This window comes from Oncorhynchus gorbuscha, linkage group LG06 (assembly GCF_021184085.1).
Source record: "Oncorhynchus gorbuscha isolate QuinsamMale2020 ecotype Even-year linkage group LG06, OgorEven_v1.0, whole genome shotgun sequence".
In the NCBI taxonomy this organism is placed as follows: domain Eukaryota; kingdom Metazoa; phylum Chordata; class Actinopteri; order Salmoniformes; family Salmonidae; genus Oncorhynchus; species Oncorhynchus gorbuscha.
The window spans coordinates 40,986,697-41,012,259 of NC_060178.1; the positions used below are offsets into that span (position 1 = coordinate 40,986,697).

At 42.6% G+C, this 25,563-nt stretch overlaps 1 protein-coding gene across 1 annotated transcript in view; it reads left to right on the forward strand.

The window, feature by feature from the left end:
• The window catches only part of LOC124037972 (insulin receptor-like), a 116,750-nt gene that overhangs the window by 71,684 nt on the left and 19,503 nt on the right, over positions 1–25,563 (forward strand). The window contains exons 3-10 of the mRNA XM_046353293.1: positions 17,711–18,035; positions 20,517–20,656; positions 20,867–21,014; positions 21,239–21,453; positions 22,443–22,569; positions 23,455–23,705; positions 23,932–24,099; positions 24,300–24,498. Of these exons, the coding sequence (XP_046209249.1) occupies positions 17,711–18,035; positions 20,517–20,656; positions 20,867–21,014; positions 21,239–21,453; positions 22,443–22,569; positions 23,455–23,705; positions 23,932–24,099; positions 24,300–24,498 (1,573 nt within the window). The remainder of the gene's footprint in view (positions 1–17,710; positions 18,036–20,516; positions 20,657–20,866; positions 21,015–21,238; positions 21,454–22,442; positions 22,570–23,454; positions 23,706–23,931; positions 24,100–24,299; positions 24,499–25,563) is intronic.

Consider the following 25,563-nt stretch of genomic DNA (forward strand, 5'->3'; position numbering starts at 1 on the left):
CCCTCCATCAAAATGCACACAAAGTGAATCCCAAACGTTATTAATAAACTTTTCCAAACAAGTCAAACAACGTTTATAATCAGACCTTAGGTACCCTAATACGTAAATAAACGATAAAATAAACGATAAAATTTAAGACTGAGAATCGTTATTGTCTTTACCAGAGAATAATACCAAAGAACGCGCTCTCTTCCACGTGCTTGGAAACACTACTGCCAAAATGGGAGCCCCTTAGAAAAACTACCATTTCTGGCTCATTTTTCCAAAAACCAGTCTGAAACTCTTTCTAAAGATTGACACCTAGTGGAAGCCCTAGGAACTGCATTCTGGGAGAACTTTCCCTTGTAATAAATGTGACAGCCATTGAAAATAGTGCTAGGCTGAATTTTTTTTGGGGGGGCGGCTGGTTTGTCCTCAGGGTTTCGCCTGCCATATCAGTTATGTTATACTCGCAGACATTATTTTAACAGTTTTAGAAACGTTTTGTTTTTTCTATCCATATATACCAATTTTTAGGCATATCATAGCTTCTGGGCCAGAGCAACAGGCAGTTTACTTAGGGCATGCTTTTCATCCGGACGTGAAAATACTGCCACCTACCCAAGAGAGGTTAATAAGGACAACAAAGTCAAGGTATTGGAGTGACCATCACAAAGCCCTCAAATCAAATCGAATTGTATTTGTCACATACACATGGTTAGCAGATATTAATGCCAGTGTAGCGAAATGCTTGTGCTTCTAGTTCCGACAATGCAGTAATAACCAACGAGTAATCTAACCTAACAATTCCACAATTACTACCTTATACACACAAGTGTAAAGGGATAAAGAATATGTACATAAAGATATATGAATGAGTGATGGTACAGAACGGCATAGGCAAGATGCAGTAGATAGTATAGAGTCCAGTATATACATATGAGATGAGTAATGTAGGGTATATAAACATAGTGGCATAGTTTAAAGTGGCTAGTGATACATGTATTACATAAAGATGGCAAGATGCAGTAAATGATATAGAGTACAGTATATACATATGAGATGAGTAATGTAAGGTATGTAAACATTATATTAACTGACCTCAAACCCACAGAATGTTTGTGTGCAGAACTGAAAAAGTGTGTGCGAGCAAGGAGACCTACAAACCGGACTCCGTTACAGCAGCTTTGTCAGGAGGAATGGGACAAAATTCACCCAATTTATTCTGGGAAGCTTGTGGAAGGCTACCCAAAATGTTTGACCCAAGTTAAACAATTAAAAGGCAATGCACCAAATACTAATTGAGTGCATGTGAACTTCTGACCCACTGGGAATGTGATGAAAGAAATAAAATATTAAATAAATCACTCTACTATTATTCTGACATTTCACATTCCTAAAATATATATATATTTTTTTACTAGAATTAAATGTCAGGAATTGTGAAAAACTGAGTTTAAATGTATTTGGCTAAGGTGTACGTAAACTTCATACTTCAGCTGTATTTTTTCTTGGAAAACAAGGACATTTCTAAGTAACCCCAAACTTTTAACAGTAGTGTATGTCTTATGCTAAAGTGTACTGTTAGCTAGCTAACATTACCTGGCGGGCTCCCTAGCAGATGTTATTATTTGTTTCCCAGAGGTGTTTGCTTTTCTAGTTAGAGCCTAATGTTAGCTAGCTAACATTGAACCAGGTTGGTTAGCTCACAGCACTGTGGCATCGTTGGCACTTTGTTCATTGTTGTCTAACTAGCTAACGTTAGGTGGCTGGCTCGTCAACACCCGTTGGAATATGGCTGGTGTCAGTAAATGTCTGCTGGTTAGGCTGTTTCTATGTCATCCAGAGGTAAACAAATCATCAGCCAGAGCATCAAGTGTGCGCTCCGAGAGTGAGACGAAATGTGTGTCTAAAACTTAAGAGGGTGTGAACGATGTAGACAAAGAGCTCTTCACTAGATACCAAAACATTCAAAGCCAATTTTCTCGTGAGTTTACAAGTTGATCAACTTTCAAAGCAGAATTACTTTCCAATTGTTCCTCAAATGCAGTGTATTACATACCATTTTGTAGCTCTGAGTCTCTAAAAACACCATTTCACATTTTGCTACATAAGACCGAATCCAGGTGGTGAGTCACATAGGCTTTTTTGTTTGTTATTGACCCGTCTACCAATAGGTGCCCTTATTTGTGAGGCAATGGAAAACCTCCCTGATCTTCGTGGTAGAATCTGTGTTTGAAATTCACTGCTCGACTTAGGGACCTTACAGATAATTGTACGTGTGAGGTACAGGGATGAGGTAGTCATTCAAAAATCATGTTTAACACTTATTGCAACCTGACTGAGTCCAAGAAATGTATTGTATTACTTCTTAGGCACATTTGTATTCCTATTCTTAATTAGGCTTGCCATAACAAACGTGTTGAATACTTATTGACTCCAGACATGAATTAGTAAACAATAATAAAAACCTAATTCCACTTTGACATTAATGGGTATTGTGTGTAGATCAGTGACACAAAATCTCATGCTGTAACGCAACACAACAAGGAAAAAGTCCAGGGGTGTGAATACTTTCCGAAGGCACTACTCTATTCCAACAGTTGGTACATTGCACAATCACTCAAGTAAATAACATTTCTCCCCCTCCATTAGTTACAAGAGGTGACTTTCAGAAGTCAAATACAAGCCAGTCTATTACTTTTACAGTTGGAGTGCTAGAGGAGGGTGTAATGTAGGAAAGGTGGAAGGGACATGGGCAATGGCGCACGAGTAGATAGAAGCGAGGGAATGGGAACTCTCACCCTCTCCTTGGCTGAAAGACTAGTATACACACTCCCCCAAAGACACACACTTCGCTGTACGTGCGAGAAGCATTGCATCATGTTCTAAAATTGGCTCCTGCTTTGACACACACACACCACTTGACTAAACTAGTGCCTATCACATGACAGGGAGAGGACCATCATACCTGCTCCACTGCCCTTTCCACAGCAAAGGAAACCACTCTCACTCCCATCTCTCCCTCTCCTTTCTCACTATCACCCATTAGGGCAATTCCACGATAACAGATTGATGTTGGCTCAGATTTTTCACTTTAAACCAATTATTGCAAAGTTAAATAAACCAACTCTATGCACAAGGATGACCGAATTTCCACTGAAAACGTTACAGAAACACATTTACTTGCAAAGTTTAGTAACAGAATGATGGCACAAACCGTCATTCATATACCAAACATTGAACCTGCACTAGAGGTCGACCGATTAATCGGAATGGCCGATAAATTAGGGCCGATTTCAAGTTTTCATAACAATCGGAACTCGGTATTATTGCACACCGATTTGGCCAATTTTAAAATGTTTTTATATATATATAAAAATTACCTAAAACACAAGGTCAAATATACACTGCTTACCAAGATGACATGGAATGTTCCTGAGTGATCTAGTTACGTTTTTGACTTAAATCTATGGGAAATCTAGAAAATGGCTGTCTAGCAATGGTCAACAACCAACTTGAAAGAGCTTGAAGAAAGACATAAAAATCCAGGTGTGCAACCTCTTAGACTTACCCAGAAAGACAAACTGCTGTAATCACTGCATAAGGTGATTCGAACATGGATTGAATACTAATGTATATGAGAATCCTGTATTTCATTTTCAATAGCTTGTCTAAAAATGTCTAAACACGTTTTCACTTTGTTATTATGGGGTGTTGTGTTTAGATGGGTGTTTAAAAAAATATATGTTTTCAGGCTGTAACACAAAATGTGGAATAAGTTAAGGGGTATGAATACAATCCAGAAGGGATGTTGGTTATTAATGGTAACGTATGCTGGTGTTTGATGTTTTTTTAAATAAACCTTGATTCCTGCCTGTAACGAGGTCTGTCGCCTGAGGTGTCCTGGGAGGAGAGGGGGAGAGGCCGAGGGTGAGAGAGAGATGGAGGAAAGCCCCCTAACTTCACTAGTGTAGGGGGCAGCATTCAGAATTTTGGGTGAAAAGCATGCCCAAATTAAACTGCCTGCTACTCAGTCCCATAAGCTAGGATATGCATATATATTTAGTAGATTTGGATAGAAAACACTAAAGTTTCCAAAACTGTTAAAATAATGTCTGTGAGTATAACAGAACTGATATGGCAGGTCAAAACCAACGGAAAATCCAACCAGGAAGTACTATTATTTTGAAAGGCTGTTTTTCCATTGAAAGCCTATCCATCATACAAAGACTTAGGACTCAGTTCACAATCTCTATGACTTCCTCAACATGTGACCAGTCTTTAGGCATAGTTTCAGGCATTTACATTGAACAATGGGGGAGATACACCGCTTTCAATGAGAGGACAGCGGAAATTTCCATCCATGAACCAAGCACATGATCGGGAGCACGCATTTCTTGTTTACCTTTTCCATTGACAAAGCTTTTGTCCGGTTGAAATATGATTGATCATTTATGACAAAAATAACCTGAGGATTGATTTTAAACATTGTTTGACATGTTCTACTGTCTTTTATTGTACCTTTTTGACTTTTCGTCTTGGTTTTGAGAGCGCGCATTGTGCCCTTTTGGATTTCTGAACTAAACGCACCAACAAAATGGAGGTAGTTGGACATAAAGATAAACTTTATCGAACAAAACAAACATTTGTTTTCTAACATTGAGACCTGGGAGTGCCAACAGATGAAGATCATCAAAGTTAAGTGATTCATTTTAATGCTATTTCTGACTTTTATGACACTCTCCTTGGTTGGAAAATGGCTTTATGGGTGTCTGTGGCTAGAAGCTGACTTGAAATAATCGCAAAGTGTGCTTTCGCTGTAAAGCCTTTTTGAAATCTGACACAGTGGTAGCATTAAGGAGTAGTTTATCTGTATTCGTATGTTTAACACTTGTCTTTTATCAATGTTTATGAGTATTTCTGTCACTTTCACCGGATGTTTGTTTGAGACCATGCATTTCTAATGATAACACACCAATTTCAATTTTTTTTGAAAAGTTTTTGGACATAGATTAACTTTATTGAACAAAACACACATTTATTGTGTAACATGAAGTCCTGTGAGTGCCATCTGATGAAGATCATCAAAGGTTAGTGATTAATTTAATCGCTATTTCTGACTTTGTGAGCCCTTTCCTTGGCTGGAAAATGGCTGTGTGGTTTTCTGTGACTAGGTGCTGACCTAACATAATTGTTTGGTAGGCTTTACGGCGAAAGCACACCAATTTGAAATCCAACACTATGGCTGGATTTACAAGAAGTTTATCTTTAAAATGGTGTAAAATACTTGTATGTTTGAGGATTTGTAATTATGGGATTTCTGTTGCAAATTTCACTGGCTGTTGTCGATGTGCGTCCCACTTGTACCAGAGAGGTTAAGGAAGAAGTGAATGTTCCCTTTGTCGGGAGAGGCTCTCTCGTTCTCTCCCTCTTCACGGCTTTGAAAAGAGCAATTGGGAGAAAGTGAGCGAGTGTGAAATATGGCAGGCAAACGTGGATGATAAAAATGGCCCTGATCTCAGGCATGTAAAGGATGCCAGATGGCTGTGGACAAGTGACTGATCTGGGCAGGGATTCCATCAATCGGTGTTGCGACCCTCTTAGGGTGTAAAGTCAGGGCTTGGTTGGGCACTTGCAGGGCTAGTGGACCAACTGGGCCCTGGTGATGTCAACTCACAATAAGACACGTTGAGCGGCTCTCCTGCCCCTTTCTCCCCTCCCTTTGTAAACAGGTTTTCACTCTCAACCAGGCAGCGCAACCTGAAATGGAGGCCAGCTCGGGGTAGGAGGGAGGTCTGGGGCGGTGTTTGTTCAGCTACTAATTGCGGTCTCGGCTAGATATAGGCAAAGATAACTATTAGCTGATCCTTTCTCCTCTTATGAATCAGATTTATTAGACAGAAAACAGGGATGCCCACAGAGTATCTTCCTATAACAATTACATGCGAGAGAGAGACAGATAATTGTCTGTTCCTCAAGCACACTGTTCAGTTGATGTGAATGTTCGGCCACATATGCAGCCTTCTCTTGCACCACTGAGGGAGCTTTCCAGGTCAAAGTTCGTAGGCTGTGGAGGGCCCCTCCCCCCAACTTTTGTCCCAGACGAAGGCTGTGTCACTGTCAGCGCCATCCCACTCGGCAGCATCACACACACAGGGCCCTATAACATCCACGAAGTGTAGAACGCAGACGAAATCACTGAATCCAGACATTAAAACAGAATTCAACAACATTAATAAATGTATTGAACTTGTGCCCAACATTATCATAAGATGTGAGCAAAATGCATCAGTGATTTATATTTTCCTTCAACTTTCTGAAGAGGCAACATGGGATTGCCCTTGTCTGTGTGCACATTTGTCTACCACTTTGGTTAGTGATTTATAACATATTTGACAGAATGTAAACTTCCTGCCTCCCACATTGTCTCACTTAGTAACTTTCCATAAACCTAGCTCTTATCCACCCTCCATTGACCCCAATATACACATTCATTACACATGTAAAGTATTCAATAAGTTCTAGTATGGTAACATGAATAAGTGTATTTCAAGCTAGAATCCAACACAACTTTTCTTCTGCTTCTTTTTTCCCCTAACCATGTAACCATTTGACAAGTGAAAATGTATGGAAAACCCCTACTTTTGTTATTGGCTACAAACAGGGCCTTGTTCCTCTCTTGCTCTTGCCTTCCTTCTCCACAGATCATTGTCCTGATCTTCCAGTCAGCACATCTTTATCATTCTCTCTTTCAAGGCTCCTGCGTGTCACAGCGGTCTAAGGCACTGCATCTCAGTGCTAGAGGTGTCACCCTGGTTTGAAACCAGGCTGTACATTCAGCACAGGAGGGTAGAGAAGGAAATATAAGCTACAGGGCCCAGACAGTTAATAAGACTATGGCAGTCGGTGGCCATTTAGCATTTTTCTCTCATCAGGTTCTCACAGGGCTCAGCATTCTGAAACTCCTCTGTAATGGAACTCACAGGCACATGTTGGCGGAGAGGACATGGCTGTCTCTGCCCAGTGATATGCTTGTTATTGGGAGTTTATATAGTGTTTTGATTTTTAGCTTTGGAAGTGATTGTATAACATTGTTTTTAGATTACTTCCATGCATTTATTTTGTGAACCATAATAAGGCCGAGGATATGTGGTTAGTTATGACCTTCCATATCACCACTGTTCTATGATTTCATTACAGGTGGTTTTTTACAAGAGGCTGTCACCCTTTTGAATCACATGATCTCTCTGGTCTGCCTGGCGGTGGGATAAACAATCCTGTTGCCGCAGCCATGGGATATGCTATGATGTGATAATTACCAGAGTGACTTACAGGAGCAATTATGGTTAAGTCTCTTGCTCAAGAGAATATCGACCACACCCCCCCCCCCCACCTATTCAGCTTGGGGATTTGAACCAGCCAACTTTCGTTTACTGGCCCAGGGCTCTTAAAGGGGTATTTTGGGAATGAGGCCCTTTATGTCCCTAGAGTTCGATGAACAAATAGTAGATACCATTTTATATCCCATATGAAGGAAGATGGAGGTAATTTTGCAAGCCAATGCTAATTAGCGTTAGCGCAACGGCAAAGTCTATGGGCATCTGCTATCAGGCTGGGACCATTGACTGTGCGAACTTGCTACACCTCTACCACGATACTTACCCGACAGTTGTGCCCCTCAGAGCAGGTCAGTGTGAACAGAATTGTCTCGTTCAGCCCAACACTCCTACAATATAAATGGTAATAGCCAAGCAATGTTATTGAAACAGCTGAAATGTGTATATACATTTTCCTACTATTTGAGACTTGTTTTATTGAGTTTTTACCTGTAATTGTTGTAACAGCCTGTTACATTCTGAAATTGCCGGCTGCACTGAGCCACGTAAACTATGGAAACCCATCACCAAAATAAATGTATGATGTCGAGAGTAGATCTATCAAAAAAGGTTATGTTTTAGCATTTTTAACATTATGGGGTGATTTCAGGTCCCAGAGTGGTATGGGGGAATTGTTTTCTTGTGGCCCAGGGTTTTTCCTGATCTGTTGGGTGCTAACTTAACCAACTCCGGACCCTAGTAGGGTAGGACATAGTAGTTAATCAGCTGTAAAAAATAAAATAAAAAAATGCTATGAGCTATGATGGGACCAGATTTTATATCTCCTGGTATAAAACTTCTGACCTTAGGGAGGATGAAAACATTAAAACCCTGTCAAACTGCAGCAACCTTGTACTTGTTCATATGAATTTACACAGACTAAGAGACGAACAATGCCATTGGACAGTAGAACTAATAACCGGCCATGAGCTTGCTTTATGCAGTGTTGCATCATGTTGGCCTTTGCATCTGTAATTACAGTTATTCATACAGTATGTCATCACTATTGTGTTGATTTGATTTATTCCAGTCAATAATGTTGGATTAAAAATGCCTAGGTAGCCACCCGAAATTTGAATATCAACCAAATTTGATCACATTCACATTTTCCCAGATCACAAAAAATGAGCCTATAAATACATTAGGGCTGACCCCATTTAGTCGACTGGTCAATTCTTTGGTCGATACGCTGTTGTTCGACCGAGATGTCTTTATTTGAGCAGTAGCAAAAAAAAAAAAAAAAGAGGTCCACAACCTGAAGAACGGGAGAAGGGCAAGATTACAGCAATATGTAAGTCTTTGAGAGAGGACATGAGTTTTGTGTGTGAATCCATGATAACAATGAAGACAAAATTGGACTATCTCGAGGGACAATCCCGGTGGAACAACATGGTTGTGGACGGAATTGCAGAATCTCCACTTGAGACCTGGACGGAGTCTGAGGACAAAGTGAGGGAAAATACGGAGCGGTTCTGTATTTCACTGAAAGAATAAACGTTTTGTTTTCAAAATGATAGTTTCCAGATTTGACCTTATTAATGACCTAAGGCTCATATTTCTGTGTGTTTATTATATTATAATTAAGTCTATGATTTTATATTTGATAGAGCAGTCTGACTGAGAGGTGGTCTGAGAAACAGAATAGGTGAACGGATGAATTCTGCATGTGTGGTTCCCACTGTGAAGCATGGAGGTGACACAGTCAGTGATTTATTTAGAATTCAAGGCACACTTAACCAGCATGGTTACCACAGCATTCTGCAGCAACACGCCATTCCCATCAGGTTTACGATGAGTGGGACTATCATTTGTTTTACAGTAGGACAATGACCCAAAACACACCTCCAGGCTGTGTAAGGGCTAATTTAACAAGACGGAGAGTGATGGAGTGCTGCATCAGATGACCTGGCCTCCACAATCACCCGACCTCAACCCAATTGAGATGGTTTGGAATGTTGGACTGCAGAGTGAATGAAAAGCAACCAACAAGTTATCAGCATATGCGGGAACTCCTTCAAGAATGTTGGAAAAGAATTCCACATGAAGCTGGTTGAGGGAATGCCAAGAGTGGACAAAGCTGTCATTAAGGCAAAGGGTGGCTACTTTGAAGAATCTGAAATTAATTGATTTGACACTTTTTTAAACACTTTTCTGGTTACCACCTGATTCCATATGTGTTATTTCATAGATGTGATGTAGTCACTATTATTCTACAATGTAGAAAATAGTAAAAATAAAGTAAAACCCTTGAATGAGTAGGTGTGTCCAAACTTTTGTCTGGTACTGCATATTAATATGGGCTCTTTCCAGAACAGCTACCTTGTCCTTGAACCTCAGCAACTTGGCCACTATCAGCCTGGGCATGTCACCTAGGCCGGTGGGGGGTTTTCCAGTCCTGTGGGCACGCTCCACCTGAATCTTCCTGTGGTCCATCTTCAGTTCACAGAGATCATATTAATATGCAGTACCAGACAAAAGTTTGGACACACCTACTCATTCAAGGGTTTTACTTTATTTTTACTATTTTCTACATTGTAGAATAATAGTGACTACATCACATCTATGAAATAACACATATGGAATCAGGTGGTAACCAGAAAAGTGTTTAAAAAAGTGTCAAATCAATTAATTTCAGATTCTTCAAAGTAGCCACCCTTTGCCTTAATGACAGCTTTGTCCACTCTTGGCATTCCCTCAACCAGCTTCATGTGGAATTCTTTTCCAACATTCTTGAAGGAGTTCCCGCATATGCTGATAACTTGTTGGTTGCTTTTCATTCACTCTGCAGTCCAACATTCCAAACCATCTCAATTGGGTTGAGGTCGGGTGATTGTGGAGGCCAGGTCATCTGATGCAGCACTCCATCACTCTCCGTCTTGTTAAATTAGCCCTTACACAGCCTGGAGGTGTGTTTTGGGTCATTGTCCTACTGTAAAACAAATGATAGTCCCACTCATCGTAAACCTGATGGGAATGGCGTGTTGCTGCAGAATGCTGTGGTAACCATGCTGGTTAAGTGTGCCTTGAATTCTAAATAAATCACTGACTGTGTCACCTCCATGCTTCACAGTGGGAACCACACATGCAGAATTCATCCGTTCACCTATTCTGTTTCTCAGACCACCCCTCAGTCAGACTGCTCTATCAAATATAAAATCATAGACTTAATTATAATATAATAAACACACAGAAATATGAGCCTTAGGTCATTAATAAGGTCAAATCTGGAAACTATCATTTTGAAAACAAAACGTTTATTCTTTCAGTGAAATACAGAACCGCTCCGTATTTTATCGAACGGGTGGCATAATTCTAAATATTGCTGTTACATTAAACAACCTTCAATGTTATGTCATAATTCTGTAAATTTCTGGCAAATTAATTATGGTCTTTGTTTGGAAGAAATGGTCTTCACACAGTTCGAAACGAGCCAGGCGGCCCAAACTGCTGCATATACCCTGACTCTGACTCTGCTTGCACAGAACGCAAGAGAAGTGACACAATTTCCCTAGTTAATCTTGCCTGCTAACATGAATGTCTTAACTAAATATGCAGGTTTTAAAAAATATACTTGTGTATTTATTTTAAGAAAGGTATTGATGTTTATGATTAGGTACACATTGGTGCAACAACGGTGCTTTCTTTGCAAATGTGCTTGTTAAATCATCACCCGTTTGGCGAATTAGGCTGTGATTCAATGATAAATTAACAGGCACCGCATTGATTATTTGCAACACAGGAGAAGCTAGTTAAACTAGTAATATCATCAACCATGTGTAGTTAACTAGTGATTATGTTAGGATTGATTGATTTTTGTTTTTTATAAGATAAGTTGCTAGCCTAGCATTAAACTTATCAATGCTCATTGCTGCACTCGTGGTCAGCCTGCCACACAGTCTCTTCGTGGAGTGCAATGTAATCGGGCATAATTGGCATCCAAAAATGCAGATTACTGTTTGTTATGAAAACGTTAAATTGTCTCTGTAATCGGTCAACCTCGATTACCTAAAACACACATCTTAAGTAAAGGAATGGAATAAGAATATATACATATAAATGTATGGATGAGCAATGACCGAGCGGCATTGGCAAGATGCAATAATGGTATAAAATACAGTATATACATATGAGATGTGTAATGCAAGATATGTATACATTATTGAAGTGGCCAATGATTTCAAGTCTGTATGTAGGCAGCAGCCTCACTGTGTGTTAGTGATTGCTGTTTAACAGTCTGATGGACTTGAGATAGAAGCTATTTTTCAGTTACTCAATCCAAGCTTTGATGCACCTGTACTGACCTCGCCTTCTGGGTGGTAGTGGGGTGAACAGGCAGTGGCTCGGGTGGTTGTTGTCTATGATGATCTTTTTGGCCTTCCTGTGACATCAACTGCTGTTGGTGTCATGGAGCGCAGGTACTTTGCCCCCGGTGGTGCGTTGTGCAGACCGCACCACCCTCTAAAGAGCCCTGCGGTTATGGGCAATGCAGTCGCCGTACCAGGCGTGATGCAGCCCCAATTGTGCATCTGTAAAAGTTTGATATTTTTAGATGACAAGCCAAGTTTCTTCAGGCTCCTGAGGTTGAAAAGTCGCTGTTGCGCCTTCTTCGCCACACTGTCTGTGTGGGTGGAACATTTCAGTGTGTCAGTGATGTGTACACCGAGGAACTTAACTTTCCACCTTCTCCACTGCTGTCCTGTCGATGTGGATAGGTTGGTGCTCAGTGAGCACTGTTGCCGTCAAGTAGGTTTTGCTAGGGCGTTGCGGATGGGTGTAAGCATCTGTTTCTGATTCGTGTGTGTGTGAAAGAGACACGCACATCTTTCACACACAGAAATGATGGAGAGAGATTGAGGGGAATGAATGAACAGGCTGTGTTTGGCCAGAATAGGAATGTTGCGGGGCAGTGTTAGTTGCAGTATTATAGCATTGTGCTAGCTAGTAGTAGGCTCTGAGCAGGCCTGGGGTTAAAAAGGGCTTAGAGAGAGGGAGCAGGAGAACGAGAGAGGAGGGAGCACCTCCTAGGCAGCGAGTGGTGGCCTCACGTATTCTCCCAGTGTGCCTCTGTCTGTTCTGTCTATCGAAGGGTTAACCCTGGGCAGCTCTCCTCCCCGACATGGAGGGGGCCATTGAATGGCTGCGTTCCACGGCCAGCAAACACATTGGTTAAGGGTGAGGGCGGATCTGGGTGGGAGCTGTACTCCGGCATGTACTCTTCCTGGGAGATCAGGAATCTTTTTCTCCCTCGTGTTTTTGACCTCCGTCCTTCGCTTGCCCATCTATCGCTCTTTAATTTCCTTCAGCCAGCCTGCTCCCCAACCTTCCCCTTCCCACCACTCAGATCTCACATTACCCCTTCTCCAGCCCCCTCCTTCTCCCGTCCTCCCTCTCCCGTCCTCTCATTTCAGACAGGCAGTGAGGAGGCCTGCCCCTGCCTCCTCGCTGAGAGGCAGAAGGTCCTTCCTTGTTATTATGCTGGTAGTAAGTGTGTGATGTCCTCACCGTCGTGTCAACCCTCGAAGGTTGGCTGACTGACTCATTTTAATTCTTCTCCTTTCCCAGTAGTTTTTTTCCTCTCAACTGTTGAGGAATAGTGAGCTCAGTCAGCATCATCACCCTTCCCAAAAAAATAAGTGTGTTTGCAGGCCTGTAACATTTTCCACTAGGGTGAGCACAGCAGCAGATATTTCAGAATTGTGTGTGTGTGTGTGTGTGTGTGTGTGTGTGTGTGTGTGTGGTCTTGCCCTGAGGAGGAAGAGATGATGACTCCCAACCTGATCTCAATGTGTCCTCACACCATGCTTACAGCGGCTCCAGATAGCCCCACACTGGAACGCACGCACGTATGCACACATACCTCGTCACTTTTTTTAAACAATAAGGTGGTCACGAGACAACTGTTTGAAAAGTGATCTGGACTTTTTCCACAGTTTCAGTTGAGGTTGTACAATGATCTAGCCACAAATGACTGCTAGCTTTTGTGTCGAGTCATACTTTCCCTGACATCACCACTGTATTGTATCACTGGAATTAAGCTTATAGTACATTTTTAACCAGGATTTCTGTTTGAAGACCTGGGTTAGGCGAATTTGAACGTGTGCAGTTAACCATGTGTTATTGTGGTTGTTGTGGTGACTGGACCAGACCTGAGCCACAGGTAATGTTGTGTATCACTTTGTTAAAGTAATGGGCATTAGTAGAATAAACAGGAGGGGGATATAGTCAGTCAGGATGAACTTTGTGGAGTAAAGTGGTATGTTTACTGTCTGACTCCCTCGTGAAGAAAACCTAAAGCAAAGGATCTTTAAGTTGTGTAACTAGCGGAGAGCTGAAAGTCCTGCTTCCATGTTTAGATATGTGGAAGTTGTGATGCAGGTTGTTTTGACACTGTTTATGGACTGGTTGTGTCGTGTCTCAGCCCAGCTGAGGCTGCGGTGGGTTATTTTTGACCATGGCCGGGGACCAGGGAGCTCTGACTGTGAACTAGGTTGTTGTTAGAAAGGGGTCACCCCACCAGGCAGGTGCTATATGCAACTGGGAGAGAGTGAGATACTCTCTGTGGTGTGGTGGTTTTCTCTGGGCCTCTGTCAGGCCAGACAGCTGGATTTCTCATCTGCAAAACTTTAGCCCTGTCCAGCCCCAACCCCATCCCAGCTCAGACCAGGCCTATACCACTTCCCAGTCCAGCCTAGCTTTGTTCAAGCCAGACCAGCTCAATGAGAAGCAGGAATGTGGATGTCCTTTGTGTGGTGATGGCCTAGGAGTGGTCCAAATGTATTGTGACTGTTTTAGGCTTATGGTGGGGGTGGTACATTATACCTGCCCCTGATCAAATACACACTTAAGCTCCTTCAACTCTGCATCCATTGGACTCTCTCATATAACATAGGGCCACTGACATGCACTGTTCACTTAAACAGACACACTGTAGTAGTAAACAAACAGACCTGTAAAAAATAGCAGAATTAGTCATAGTTACAACAGAACAGATGACAGCAGCTTCCTCTCCTCCTCATTTGCCAGTTACTTCCTTCTGTGTTGCTCCCTTCTGTTAGCCCGTGGTGTGGTGACGGTCAGGGTGCGTTTGAGGCTCCCTCCCTCCAGAGGGCACTGGCTAGCAGGCAGCCATGCATACAGGACCCCGAGGTTTCCACCCCAGAGCCTGGATCGAGAGCCTGGATCCCAGAGTCAGAAACCTCTAACCTCCCTCCTCAGCACTGCCTCTCATTTTCTCCTCTTTCTCCATTTTTGGGTTTAGTGTTTTGTCCCCACCCCTCCCACTTTCATTCTGTTGTAAAAGAATGCTGTGGTTGTTTGAGTTGGACCCAGGCAGCTCATGTCTCTCCTGCTTGCCAAACACGTGGGACAGACACACAGCTTTTATACAGCAGCCTCTCAAATCCCCTCACATTGTTCCGTCTGGGATGTCTGTCTCCATGGCGGGCCGGTGTCAGCACCGGGAGCAGGTGACTCCCAGCAGTGCTGCTGGGCCATTTCCGGTTACCGGTACCGGGAGCCCAGCCTGGACCGGGACACAGATCCTAACCGCTGTCTGCCTATATCCCCCCAGCGTTACCTAGAAACACAGCAAAGAGAGATTCTGGCTCAGAGGTGAACCATAAATATCTGCTCCGAATTCAGATTCAAAGAAGAAGAAATAATTGGATGTCAGCTATTATTGAACTACAGTAAGTGAAGTGCATTTACACCCGGTAAAGGCATTATGATAACGGAATGACATAATGAGTCCCTGATCTATACTACACCGAAATGCATAATTATGGATATGAATGTCATTCTCATGTTTCACAAGTTTGGACAACACAGCGTAAGGCAGTACTCCACAGTAGAGTACAGTGCAGTGCAATACAGCAGATTAGGGTAGAGTTATGTACAGTATAATTCAGTATAGTACAGTACAATGTACTGTACTATACTTTACTGTACTGTACTCACTGTACTGTATTGTATTTTACTGTAATGTACTGTGCTATCCAAACTGTTGAAACATACTTCTATGATCGGTTTAGATTTGGTCCAGACCGGTCCACCTCTGGACGGTATCATCAAGGCCAGGGTGGACTGACCAAATGTCAACTACTTTCGCCGTCCGGTGTATGTCGGTGCTCAGTGGGTGACGATGCTGGCCACAATAAATGGAAAGAAACGGGGCTCATTCGTTGGTGTCAGTAAGAGTTGGGAGAGGTGACATTTTAACTGGAGAAAGAGCGAGCAAGGTGGAGGGGTTGTTCAGATGGGCTGTTTGAACTCTTGGTTTGACCACCAGACGACGGAAAGACAAAGAAAACATTTATGAGCTGAACATAACAGTATGCGGATTGGGAGGACAGTAGCAGATAACCCAACTGTAGTTTGTGACTATTATGATTTCCCATTGTGGCCAATTCAGTTGCAGTAATTCTGTTACAGATTTGTTTATTGTGCCGTTACAGGTTGGTAATGGAAGTATGAGTTTGTTTATAATTTAAGTGATTCAAACTTTATCAGTAAAATCACTAACTAATTGATCTACCTTTACGTGTTACTTCTGTGAACTTTCATTATCCTCCCTCACGAGCGAGAGAATATATAAAATCTATATGTGTGTTTTTGGTAACGAAATTACAAGGCAGTATTTCTTAAACGTACAGAAGGCAAACAAATTCTCAAACTAAATCTAGTGTTGATATTAGTTGGCAGCGTTCTTTACGTCAACATTGTGTTTGTATGACCCATTTATCCAGAAATCAAATCCTTTACTGATGCCAAGTTTCTAACATGGAAAATGGCTGAAGATGTTATCTATGCCTTCATTTCCCAAAAATATAGACTCTTAGCTTTCATGACACACCCAATTTGGAATGCTCCGATGAACTTCACATGTTAGTGCTCATGGGGCCTTTTCGGTGGAAATTCCCATATACAGTTCAAGTCGGAAGTTTACAAACACTAAGGTTGGCGTTATTAAAACTTGTTTTTCTACAACTCCACAATTTTCTTGTTAACAAACTATATTTTTCGCAAGTCGGTTAGGACATCTACTTTGTGCATGATTATTTCACTTACAATTCACTGTGTCACAATTCCAGTGGGTCAGAAGTTTACATACACTAAGTTGACTGTGCCTTTTAAACTGCTTGGAAAATTCCAGAAAATTATGTCATGGCTTTAGAAGCTTCTGTTAACTGCTTGGTGACGGGGGCAGTATTGAGAAGCTCTGAATAAGGTGCCCAGAGTAAACTGCCTGCTACTCTGTCCCAGATGCCAATATATGTATATTATTAGTAGCATTGGATAGAAAACACTCTGGCGTTTTTAAAACGGTTTGAACAACAGCAAAGGGCCTTGTGAAGATGCTGTAGGAAACAGGTACAAAAGTATCTATATCCACAGTAAAACGAGCCCTATATCGACATAACCTCGAAGGCCGCTCAGCAAGGAAGAAGCCACTGCTCCAAAACCGCCATAAAAAAGACTGACTACAGTCTGCAACTGCACATGGGGACAAAGATGGTACTTTTTGGAGAAATGTCCTCCATAGAACTGTTTGGCCATAATGACACTCGTTATGTTTAGAGAAATGGGGGAGGCTTGCAAGCCGAAGAACACCATCCCAACCATGAAGCACGGGGGTGGCAGCGTCAGGAGGGACTGGTGCACTTCACAAAGCTTGGTTGCAAATTAGTCTTCCAAATGGACAATGACCCTAAGCATACTTCCAAATTTGTGGCAAAATGGCTCAAGGACAACCAAGTCAAGGTATTGGAGTGGCCATCACAAAGCCCTGACCTCAATCCCCAAGAAACCCGAAACCCGAAACGTTTGACCCAAGTTAAGAAATTTAAAGACAATGCTACCAAATACTTAATGAGTGTATGTAAACTTCTGACCCATTGGGAATGTGATGAAAGAAATAAAAGCTGAAATAAATCATTCTCTCTACTATTATTCTGACATTTCACATTCTTAAAATAAACTGTTGATCCTAACTGACCTAGGATGGGGAATTTTTACTAGGATTAAATGTCAGGAATTGTGAAAAACTGAGTTGAAATATATTTGGCTACGGTGTATGTAAACTTCCGACTTCTTCAATTGTATATAGTGTGACTATCTTTTGACGCTGTTTACTCTCTGTTAGTCAGCACCTCTGCAATCATTTGGGTGTGAGTCAACTCATTTGGGGGGATGATTTTTACTCAGGAGACCGGGTAATATATTTGATCCAGATGTTAGTGATATCTACAGTCTAAACCGATTCAAGACTGAATTCAGACAGCCCCCTGTATTGAGTTTGAACTCTAACCATCATCCCTCTCGCTCTCCCTCCCCCACTCATTCTCCCTCCACAGTGTGTCCCTCCACCTGTAAGCATCGGGCCTGTACCCAGCATGGCCACTGCTGCCACGACCAGTGCCTGGGAGGCTGCTTGGAGGCAGGCAAAGCCAGCAGCTGTGTGGCCTGCCAGAACCTCCAGCACCAGGACACCTGTGTGGACCACTGTCCCCAGGGATACTACATCTTCAAGGGCTGGCGCTGTGTCTCTCTCTCCTTCTGCCAGGACCTTCACAACCAGTGCAAGAATGGAAAGAGCAGCGACTGCCATGAGTACGTCATCCACAACAAAGCCTGCATCCCAGAGTGCCCCTCGGGGTACACCACCATCAACTCTACCGCGTAAGTCTTAGATCTATAACATGACAGCCGTTTACTAGGGGTTTAACGATTCACCAACACGCATCAGTCCCCTGTTTACATGTTTGAGATATGAGTACATCAGTCCCCTGTTTACATATTAGTACATCGGTCTCCTGTTTACATGTTTGAGATATTAGTACATCGGTCCCCTGTTTACATGTTTGAGATATGAGTACATCGCTCCCCTTTTACATGTTTGAGATATGAGTACATCGGTCGGCGGGACTCAAAACCCATCCAATTGTAGAATGTATCAGTCAGGAAATCGGTCCAAACGTTACGAATTGCCAGTTCAAAATGTTTTTGCTCAATTTACTATATCTTCCCGGCCTCCCGAGTGGCACAGCAGGGTAAGGTGTCACTACAGTCTCCTGGTCACAGCTGATTCGGTCACCAGCTGGACAGTGTTTCCCCCGACATATTGGTGTGGCTGGCTAACGGGTTAAGCGAGCAGTGTGTCAAGAAGCAGTGTGGCTTGGCAGGGTCGTGTTTCGGAGGATGCATGGCTCTCGACCTTCGCCTCTCCCGTGTCCGTAGGGGAGTTGCAGCGATTGGGACAAGACTGTAACTTCGAATTGGATACCACGAAATTAGGGAGAAAATGGGGTTTTACTATACCTGCGGGATAATACTGAGTCCTCTCCTTCTGTGTTGAACTTAGCATGTAATTGTGTTGAGTCATTGATCTACAAGTCATTCTGCATTCAATATTAGTAGCCTAGTCAAAATGTGCGCACTCTGCGCAGCTTCGCACGCTGACCAACAAGAGGTAGGCTTATTCCTGACCTGGCACATCTGCGGGTAACCTTCAGCATTCAAAATGTTTGTATAATGAGTTGCACAATAATAGGCTTTATTAGTTGAGTGACAACCAATGTAATTTGCTAGGTTATCTTTATCAAATGCCCTGTTGAAAATGTTTTTTACCGGAATAAATGAAGCCTAAACTACCCCCGGAGACAACTCATCTGGCTATACATTCGATTTCATTTCGATTGTTCAGGTTCAACCATCAGCAATAGTTTTGGTAGTTTTGCTTGAAACAATCAGTTGTCATTTTTAGATATACCGGGTAAAGTATATACTTTCATAATGAGGACATCAGTCATTTTTTCAACCCACACAGGATGGCCCAAGCAGGAGACATTGAAGAAGAGAAGCTCACTCCAAGTCATCAAAACATTCAAACTGTCTAAACCATTCGATTATGAGACTGGGGTGAAATCCAAAGTTGTTCATATATTCATAGGCAATGTCATAGCAAATTTGTAAAGATACATATTGATAAATTTCTATAACATATACACAGGGTGTCAGGAAGCGGGTGCAGAAGAGGAGTTTAATAATAAGAAACATGAAGATAATCAAAACAGGACAGGGCATCAGCTTTGATGTTCTTTGAACCTGGCCTATATGACAAGGTCTAGTGAAGAATGGGGCCCACCTTGCTTGGCGCTGGTTCAGCCCCCTCGCTGTCCGTATGTACTCCAGGTTCCGATGGTCAATGAGGAAGAGAAATGCCTCCATGGCAGCCTCCAGCAAGTCTCCCCACTCCTCTAATGCCAACTTCACCGCCAAGAGCTCCCGGTCACTGACGTCATAGTCCCTTTCTGCAGGAGACCGTTTTTTTGTTGTTGTTGTAGTATGCACATGGATACAAATGTCTGTGGGTTACCTTGACGTTGGGACAGAACGGGCCCCCATGCCCACTTCTGAAGCGTCCACCTCTACCACAAAGGGCAACGTAGAATCTGGATTTCCTGCAACGGGTGGCGGTGAAATGCCCCTTCAGTATACAGAAGGCGTCATCGGCTGCAGGACTCCACAGCAACGTATGGCTTTGCTGTGCATAAGGCTTCTTTTTACAGTCTATGGCCCAAGGAAACATTGCAGACACGGTGATTTGAGCTATCTGATTGGCCAATGGTAGGCCGAGAGGTGCACTTGATTTGCTCTCTGGGCTTTCCGGGTAGGCAGAGTTCTACCTAAATGACACATGAAATGGTTAAAAATGGAAACACTTTGCCTTCCCAGTGCTAGGGCTGCTGAATCAAGTGCACTTACCACCAACAGCACAAAACGAATGAAAAAATAAGAACGCAATGCTTTATCGTCTGTTTTTTTTTTTACAGAAATGTTTGGTGATTGACTAGGAATGCCGTGATCGACCGATTGGTAATATAGAGGTAGACAGGAGAAAGTGTTTCTGTTCTGGGGACGTTGTTCACCTCCTGAGTAGTGCAGTGGGGCTGTAAGAACAATCTCTTGGGGTTTTGGCATCTTTTGAGAAATGTCTCAAACTTGACGACACTGATTTTGATCACACAGACCACCGTTATTTCATTCCTTTGCTAGGATGAAATGTCCTGATCAGCTAGCTTGTTGTGAGGTGACACCATGTGTTATGAGTGTGTGGCAGTGGACCATAACCGGTGTCTGTGCGTGTCTTTCTCTCTGCAGGTTGAACTGTACCCCGTGTGCGGGGCTGTGTCCTAAGATGTGTACAGGGCTGAAGACAGTGGACTCTGTGACAGCAGCCCAGGCTTTGAGAGGATGCACCGTGCTCAACGGCAGCCTGATCATCAAGATCCGTGGAGGGAGTGAGTACAGTATACACCTACCACTTCAATACCTCCTCATCTACCCCTTCCAACCAATCCTCACCTACCTAGTATATTATATAGTCACTTAACAGACTCTCTTAGTGATTTTTTTTGTCAGGTGCTCAAAAGGCTTTACATTGAAAGTAATTGGAACTCACAGACCCACTACCAATGTGAACTGACTGTCTGTTTCCCTAACTCCATCAGACAACATAGCAGCAGAGCTGGAGGCTAACCTGGGTCAGCTGGAGGAGATAACAGGCTACCTGACCATCAAGAGAGCCTATGCCCTTGTCTCTCTCTCCTTCCTCCGCAAGCTACACCTCATCCGCGGAGAGACGCTGACCCAAGATGGGTAGGTCTCGGGTACTGTGCACTATATAGGGAAAAGGGTACCATTTCAGATTTTTCAGTTGGAACATTGTCCAAATTAAAACAGTACATGGGAGCATAGACCAGTGTGCAGATTATTATATATATATTTTTCAAATTTCTACTGCCATATCAGATTTTTCTTAGGTCTTACAGACTGACTAGGTTGTTTATTTTCTCAACCGCTCTCTTCGTGTACCTTTTCAGGAACTACTCGTTCTACGCGCTTGACAACCAGAACCTGCGTCAGCTGTGGGACTGGAACAAACACAACCTGACCATCCTTCAGGGGCGCATGTTCTTCCTTCACAACGCCAAGCTGTGCATGTCTGAGATCCGCAAGATGGAGGAGGTGACGGGCACCAAGGGGAGAGACATCAAGAATGAAATCGCCGGCAGGACCAATGGAGACCAGGCCTCCTGTAAGACCAGACTACACTTTAGACAAAAAATATAATACTGTTCATATGTAGTAGATGCTAAAAATAATATATGTAGTAGACTCTATTAGTCAAAGGTTACTTACAGTTAATGTTGACTTAACTTCTTGGCGCACCGATCCCTTTAGCGGGATCATTTTTGTCAACATCAGCTGAATTGCAGAGCGCCAAATCCAAATTAAATTACTACAAATATTTAATTTTCATGAAATCACAAGTGCAATATACCAAAACACAGCTTGTTAATCCACCTGGAGTGTCAGATTTCAAAAAGCTTTACAGCGAAAGCAAACCAAGCGTTTATGTTAGGACAGCTCTCTCAGCAGACAAAACATTACAAACAGCTGGCAGCAAAGTAGATTGGTCACGAAAGTCAGAAAAGCAATCACATGAATCGCTTACCTTTGATCTTCGGATGTTCACGAGACTGTTACACAATAAATGTTGTTTTTTTTCCCTAAAGATTATTTCTATATCCAAAAACCTTCATTTGGTTTGTGCGTTTTGTTCAGTAATCCACAGGCTCGTGCAGGTCACGACGGGCAGAAGAAAATTCCAAATAGTATCCGTAAAGTTCATAGAAACATGTCAAACATTTTTTATAATCAATCCTCAGGTTGTTTTTACAATAAATAATATTTAAACCAGAAGTTATTTTTTTCTATAGGATAGAGAGAGAGAACAGGTCTGCTCCAAGCTGCTCCCGCATGCAAAAATCTAAGGACACCCAGCTATCCACTGACGCGATGTGATCATTCTCGCTCATTTTTCAGAATAAAAGCCTGAAACTATGTCTAAAGTTCACTGTGTCTAAAGTACACTGTTCACACCATGTGGAAGCCATAGGGAAAGGAATCTGGTTGATATCATCTTTACCTCTTCTACAATATTGCTATTCTCTCACCTCCCTCATTTGCCCTGATCACTCCTCCCTTGGCTGATGTCTGTCTGTCTCTATTGTTGGTCTCCAGGTGAGAACCAGGTGCTGAAGTTCACCACGGTGCGCACGCAGTCAGACAAGATCCTCATCAAGTGGGAACCCTTCTGGCCGCCTGACTTCAGAGACCTACTAGGCTTCATGGTCCTCTACAAAGAGGCGTAAGTAGGAAGCAATACATTAATACATAAATACCTAGAGGTTTACTGTACTGAAAGTAAATTAGTACCCTTGTCTGAGCCAGAATGGCCCACAGGGAAGGAACCTGTCATCTGTTTCTGTAAGGTGAGGCAGCTTGATAGACACCCCTGGAGCAGACGCTAGTCTGTGGCAAGGGTATTGTAGGTAGAAAAACATGAACACATAAATTAAGAATAAACACAAATACATTCAGAAAGAGGTAGAAGTACTGTGTGATGGACATGCCGGTAAGCAGTATTGTAAGACGGACATACCGTGTCATTATTTAAGCTCCCAACACAGTATATACTTCTTAGCTGTATCACAGAACAGAACAGGTGTCTTTTTCTGAATGAAACATGCTGTTTTAGAAGCATCGATCAGCATGTGGTGTAGAGTATGAGTAATGGCTATTCTCTTCTCTTTGCATTACTCTTCAGAAAGCTTATACCACACCATGTGAATAGGTGTCCTGGTTGCATTTCTTTGCGGTAGAACTGAATATGTGAATATTGAATTACTCTCGCTCATCTCCTACAGTATAAGAAAGTGATGGGTCTTACTGTAGCTCTAGCATTGAATGATTCTTCTTTATTAAAGAAGGGGCTAGTAGTGGGCATTTTGTTAGCGGCTGTATCGACTATGAATGGTAATTGCCACTTTCTGCTTTTGGATGTGCGTAATTAGGCCACTCTCCTGTCATCGTTTTAAATCCAAGTCTCTTCCCAAGAACGTAGTAATGTGTGTGTGTGTGTGTGTGTCCCGCCCTTCCAGACGCTAAAATAATGTGACGTAGTTTGACTTGGCTTAGGGTATATTTCTACTATTGAGTATTTGTGTGTGTCTCTGTCCCCTTCCTTCTCCAGGCCCTATAAGAATGTGACAGAGTTTGATGGCCAGGATGCGTGTGGCTCTAACAGCTGGGTGATAGCTGACATAGACCCTCCACCCCGGGCCTCGGAGGGGAAGGAGCAGGGAGAGCCTGGCTACCTCATCCATACTATGAAACCCTATACCCAGTACGCCATCATGGTCAAGACCCAGCTCTCCGCCTCAGATGAACACCAGGTCCTCGGGGCAAAGAGTGAGATCATCTACGTCCGCACCAATGCCACCAGTGAGTCACAAACAATCCTCCGTTCCTTACAACATTCTAATCTACTACATCTCAAATCTTGTGGCCCAACAAATGCATAAAACAGTGTCTCTAGCTTGCAAGCTTTAACTCAAGTAATTTGTCTTTTGCTGTTAACCAAAGTCTAGAGAAACTAGCGGCGATCCACCAATAGGTCCCAACCCGCTAGTATGACGACCAACCCTACTTTAACCATGTTGTGTTTTAGAGCCGTCGGTGCCGCTGGACCCCATCTCATCATCCAACTCGTCCTCTCAGATCATCCTGAAGTGGAAGCCCCCCACGGACGCCAATGGCAACATCACTCACTACCTGGTGTTCTGTCAGCAGCAGCCCGAGGACAGCGACCTCTACAAGTTTGACTACTGTCAAAAAGGTGAGACACAGAGGATTGTTAATTATTCAGAGGTTTACTTCATATTATAGTTATGAAAAGGTTGATAAATCATATCAAATGATCTCATAGTCTGTTGACCATTGAAAAGGGGGTTTCAGGGTCCACTATTTTGCGTGTGGTATTCAGTTGGGATGTGAAGTTTTGTGTTTCTAACCATCTCTCTCTCTGTCTGTGTGCAGGAATGAAGCTGCCATCGCGGGTGCCTACCCATCTGGACACTGACGAGGAGCAAAAGTGGAACCAGACAGACGAGTCTGGGCCAGGGAACCGCTGCTGTGCCTGCCCCAAAACAGAAACCCAGCTCAAGAAGGAGGCTGAGGAGTCAGAGTACCGCAAGACCTTCGAAAACTACATCCACAATGAAGTGTTTAAAGTCAGGTATGATAGCACAGTATTACCGCTGCACTCACTTTGCTGTGGCGCTGTGTCATGGCAAAATCATTGCCGCCACAACAACAAAAAATATGGAACGTGAACAAATATTTCTGCTGAGTCTCACTTTGAAGATGCTATAACAGCCCACATTTACTCTTCCTCTGCAAACAAAACAAGTAATTCATAGAAAAATCTGATAACACCATAGTAGAATAGTTTATCTATTTACCCAATGGGCTTGTTGTTGCGTGTTCTTTGTGAGAAAAATATTCCTCTCTTGGTGCATTTCAAGTTACTAGTGCCATAGGGTGGGAAACATGCATATTGACCAGCAGTCAATGCACAACAATTCTTGCAATCGCGAAAACCGCAGTTTTAATGGAGTTAGGTTCTGACAGTGAAAAACCATTAACTTCTGGTGGAGCAAAAATTTCAAATTACAACCCAACAGTGGCCTTTGTTAAAAAGAAGGGATCCCAGCTCTCCATTCCTACTTTATTTATTTCTAAACTCCTAAATATGTGCAAACTGCACCATTTTAAACCCAGAATTTTTAGCAGCGGCATGGTGAAACACGTTACCGCTCCACAATTAGCAGTGAGTGCATAGGGGAGAGTGGGGCTAAATGTAACACCATTCAATTTTAGGGTAGCTTGGGGTACTCTACCTCAAAATAATTAAAAGGGATTGACTTAAAAAATTGTGATGAGACAGATACTAGTTTTAGTTGAGCAAGAGACGTGGCAACCAGGGGAGTAAAAATTGTGATTAAGTTTGTGAGAATTACAGGCAGAGAGTGTTCTAGCCCAAGTTGGCAGTTACCCTAACAGGTAGGCCTACATTATTATTCACTGTGTTTATGCATGTTTTATGGGATATAAAATGCATCTATAGGATAGAAACTAGTTAAAAGATCACATTTGGGATCTGGCTAATGATTACATTTAAACCCAATAGGGTAAATGCAGATAGGTAAACCCATTCTTCAGCCTATTTATTTGCGCTTTGCTGCATCAGTTGGGCTACAGGTGATAATGTTTATTGCTAATAGCATACCTCATAATATGG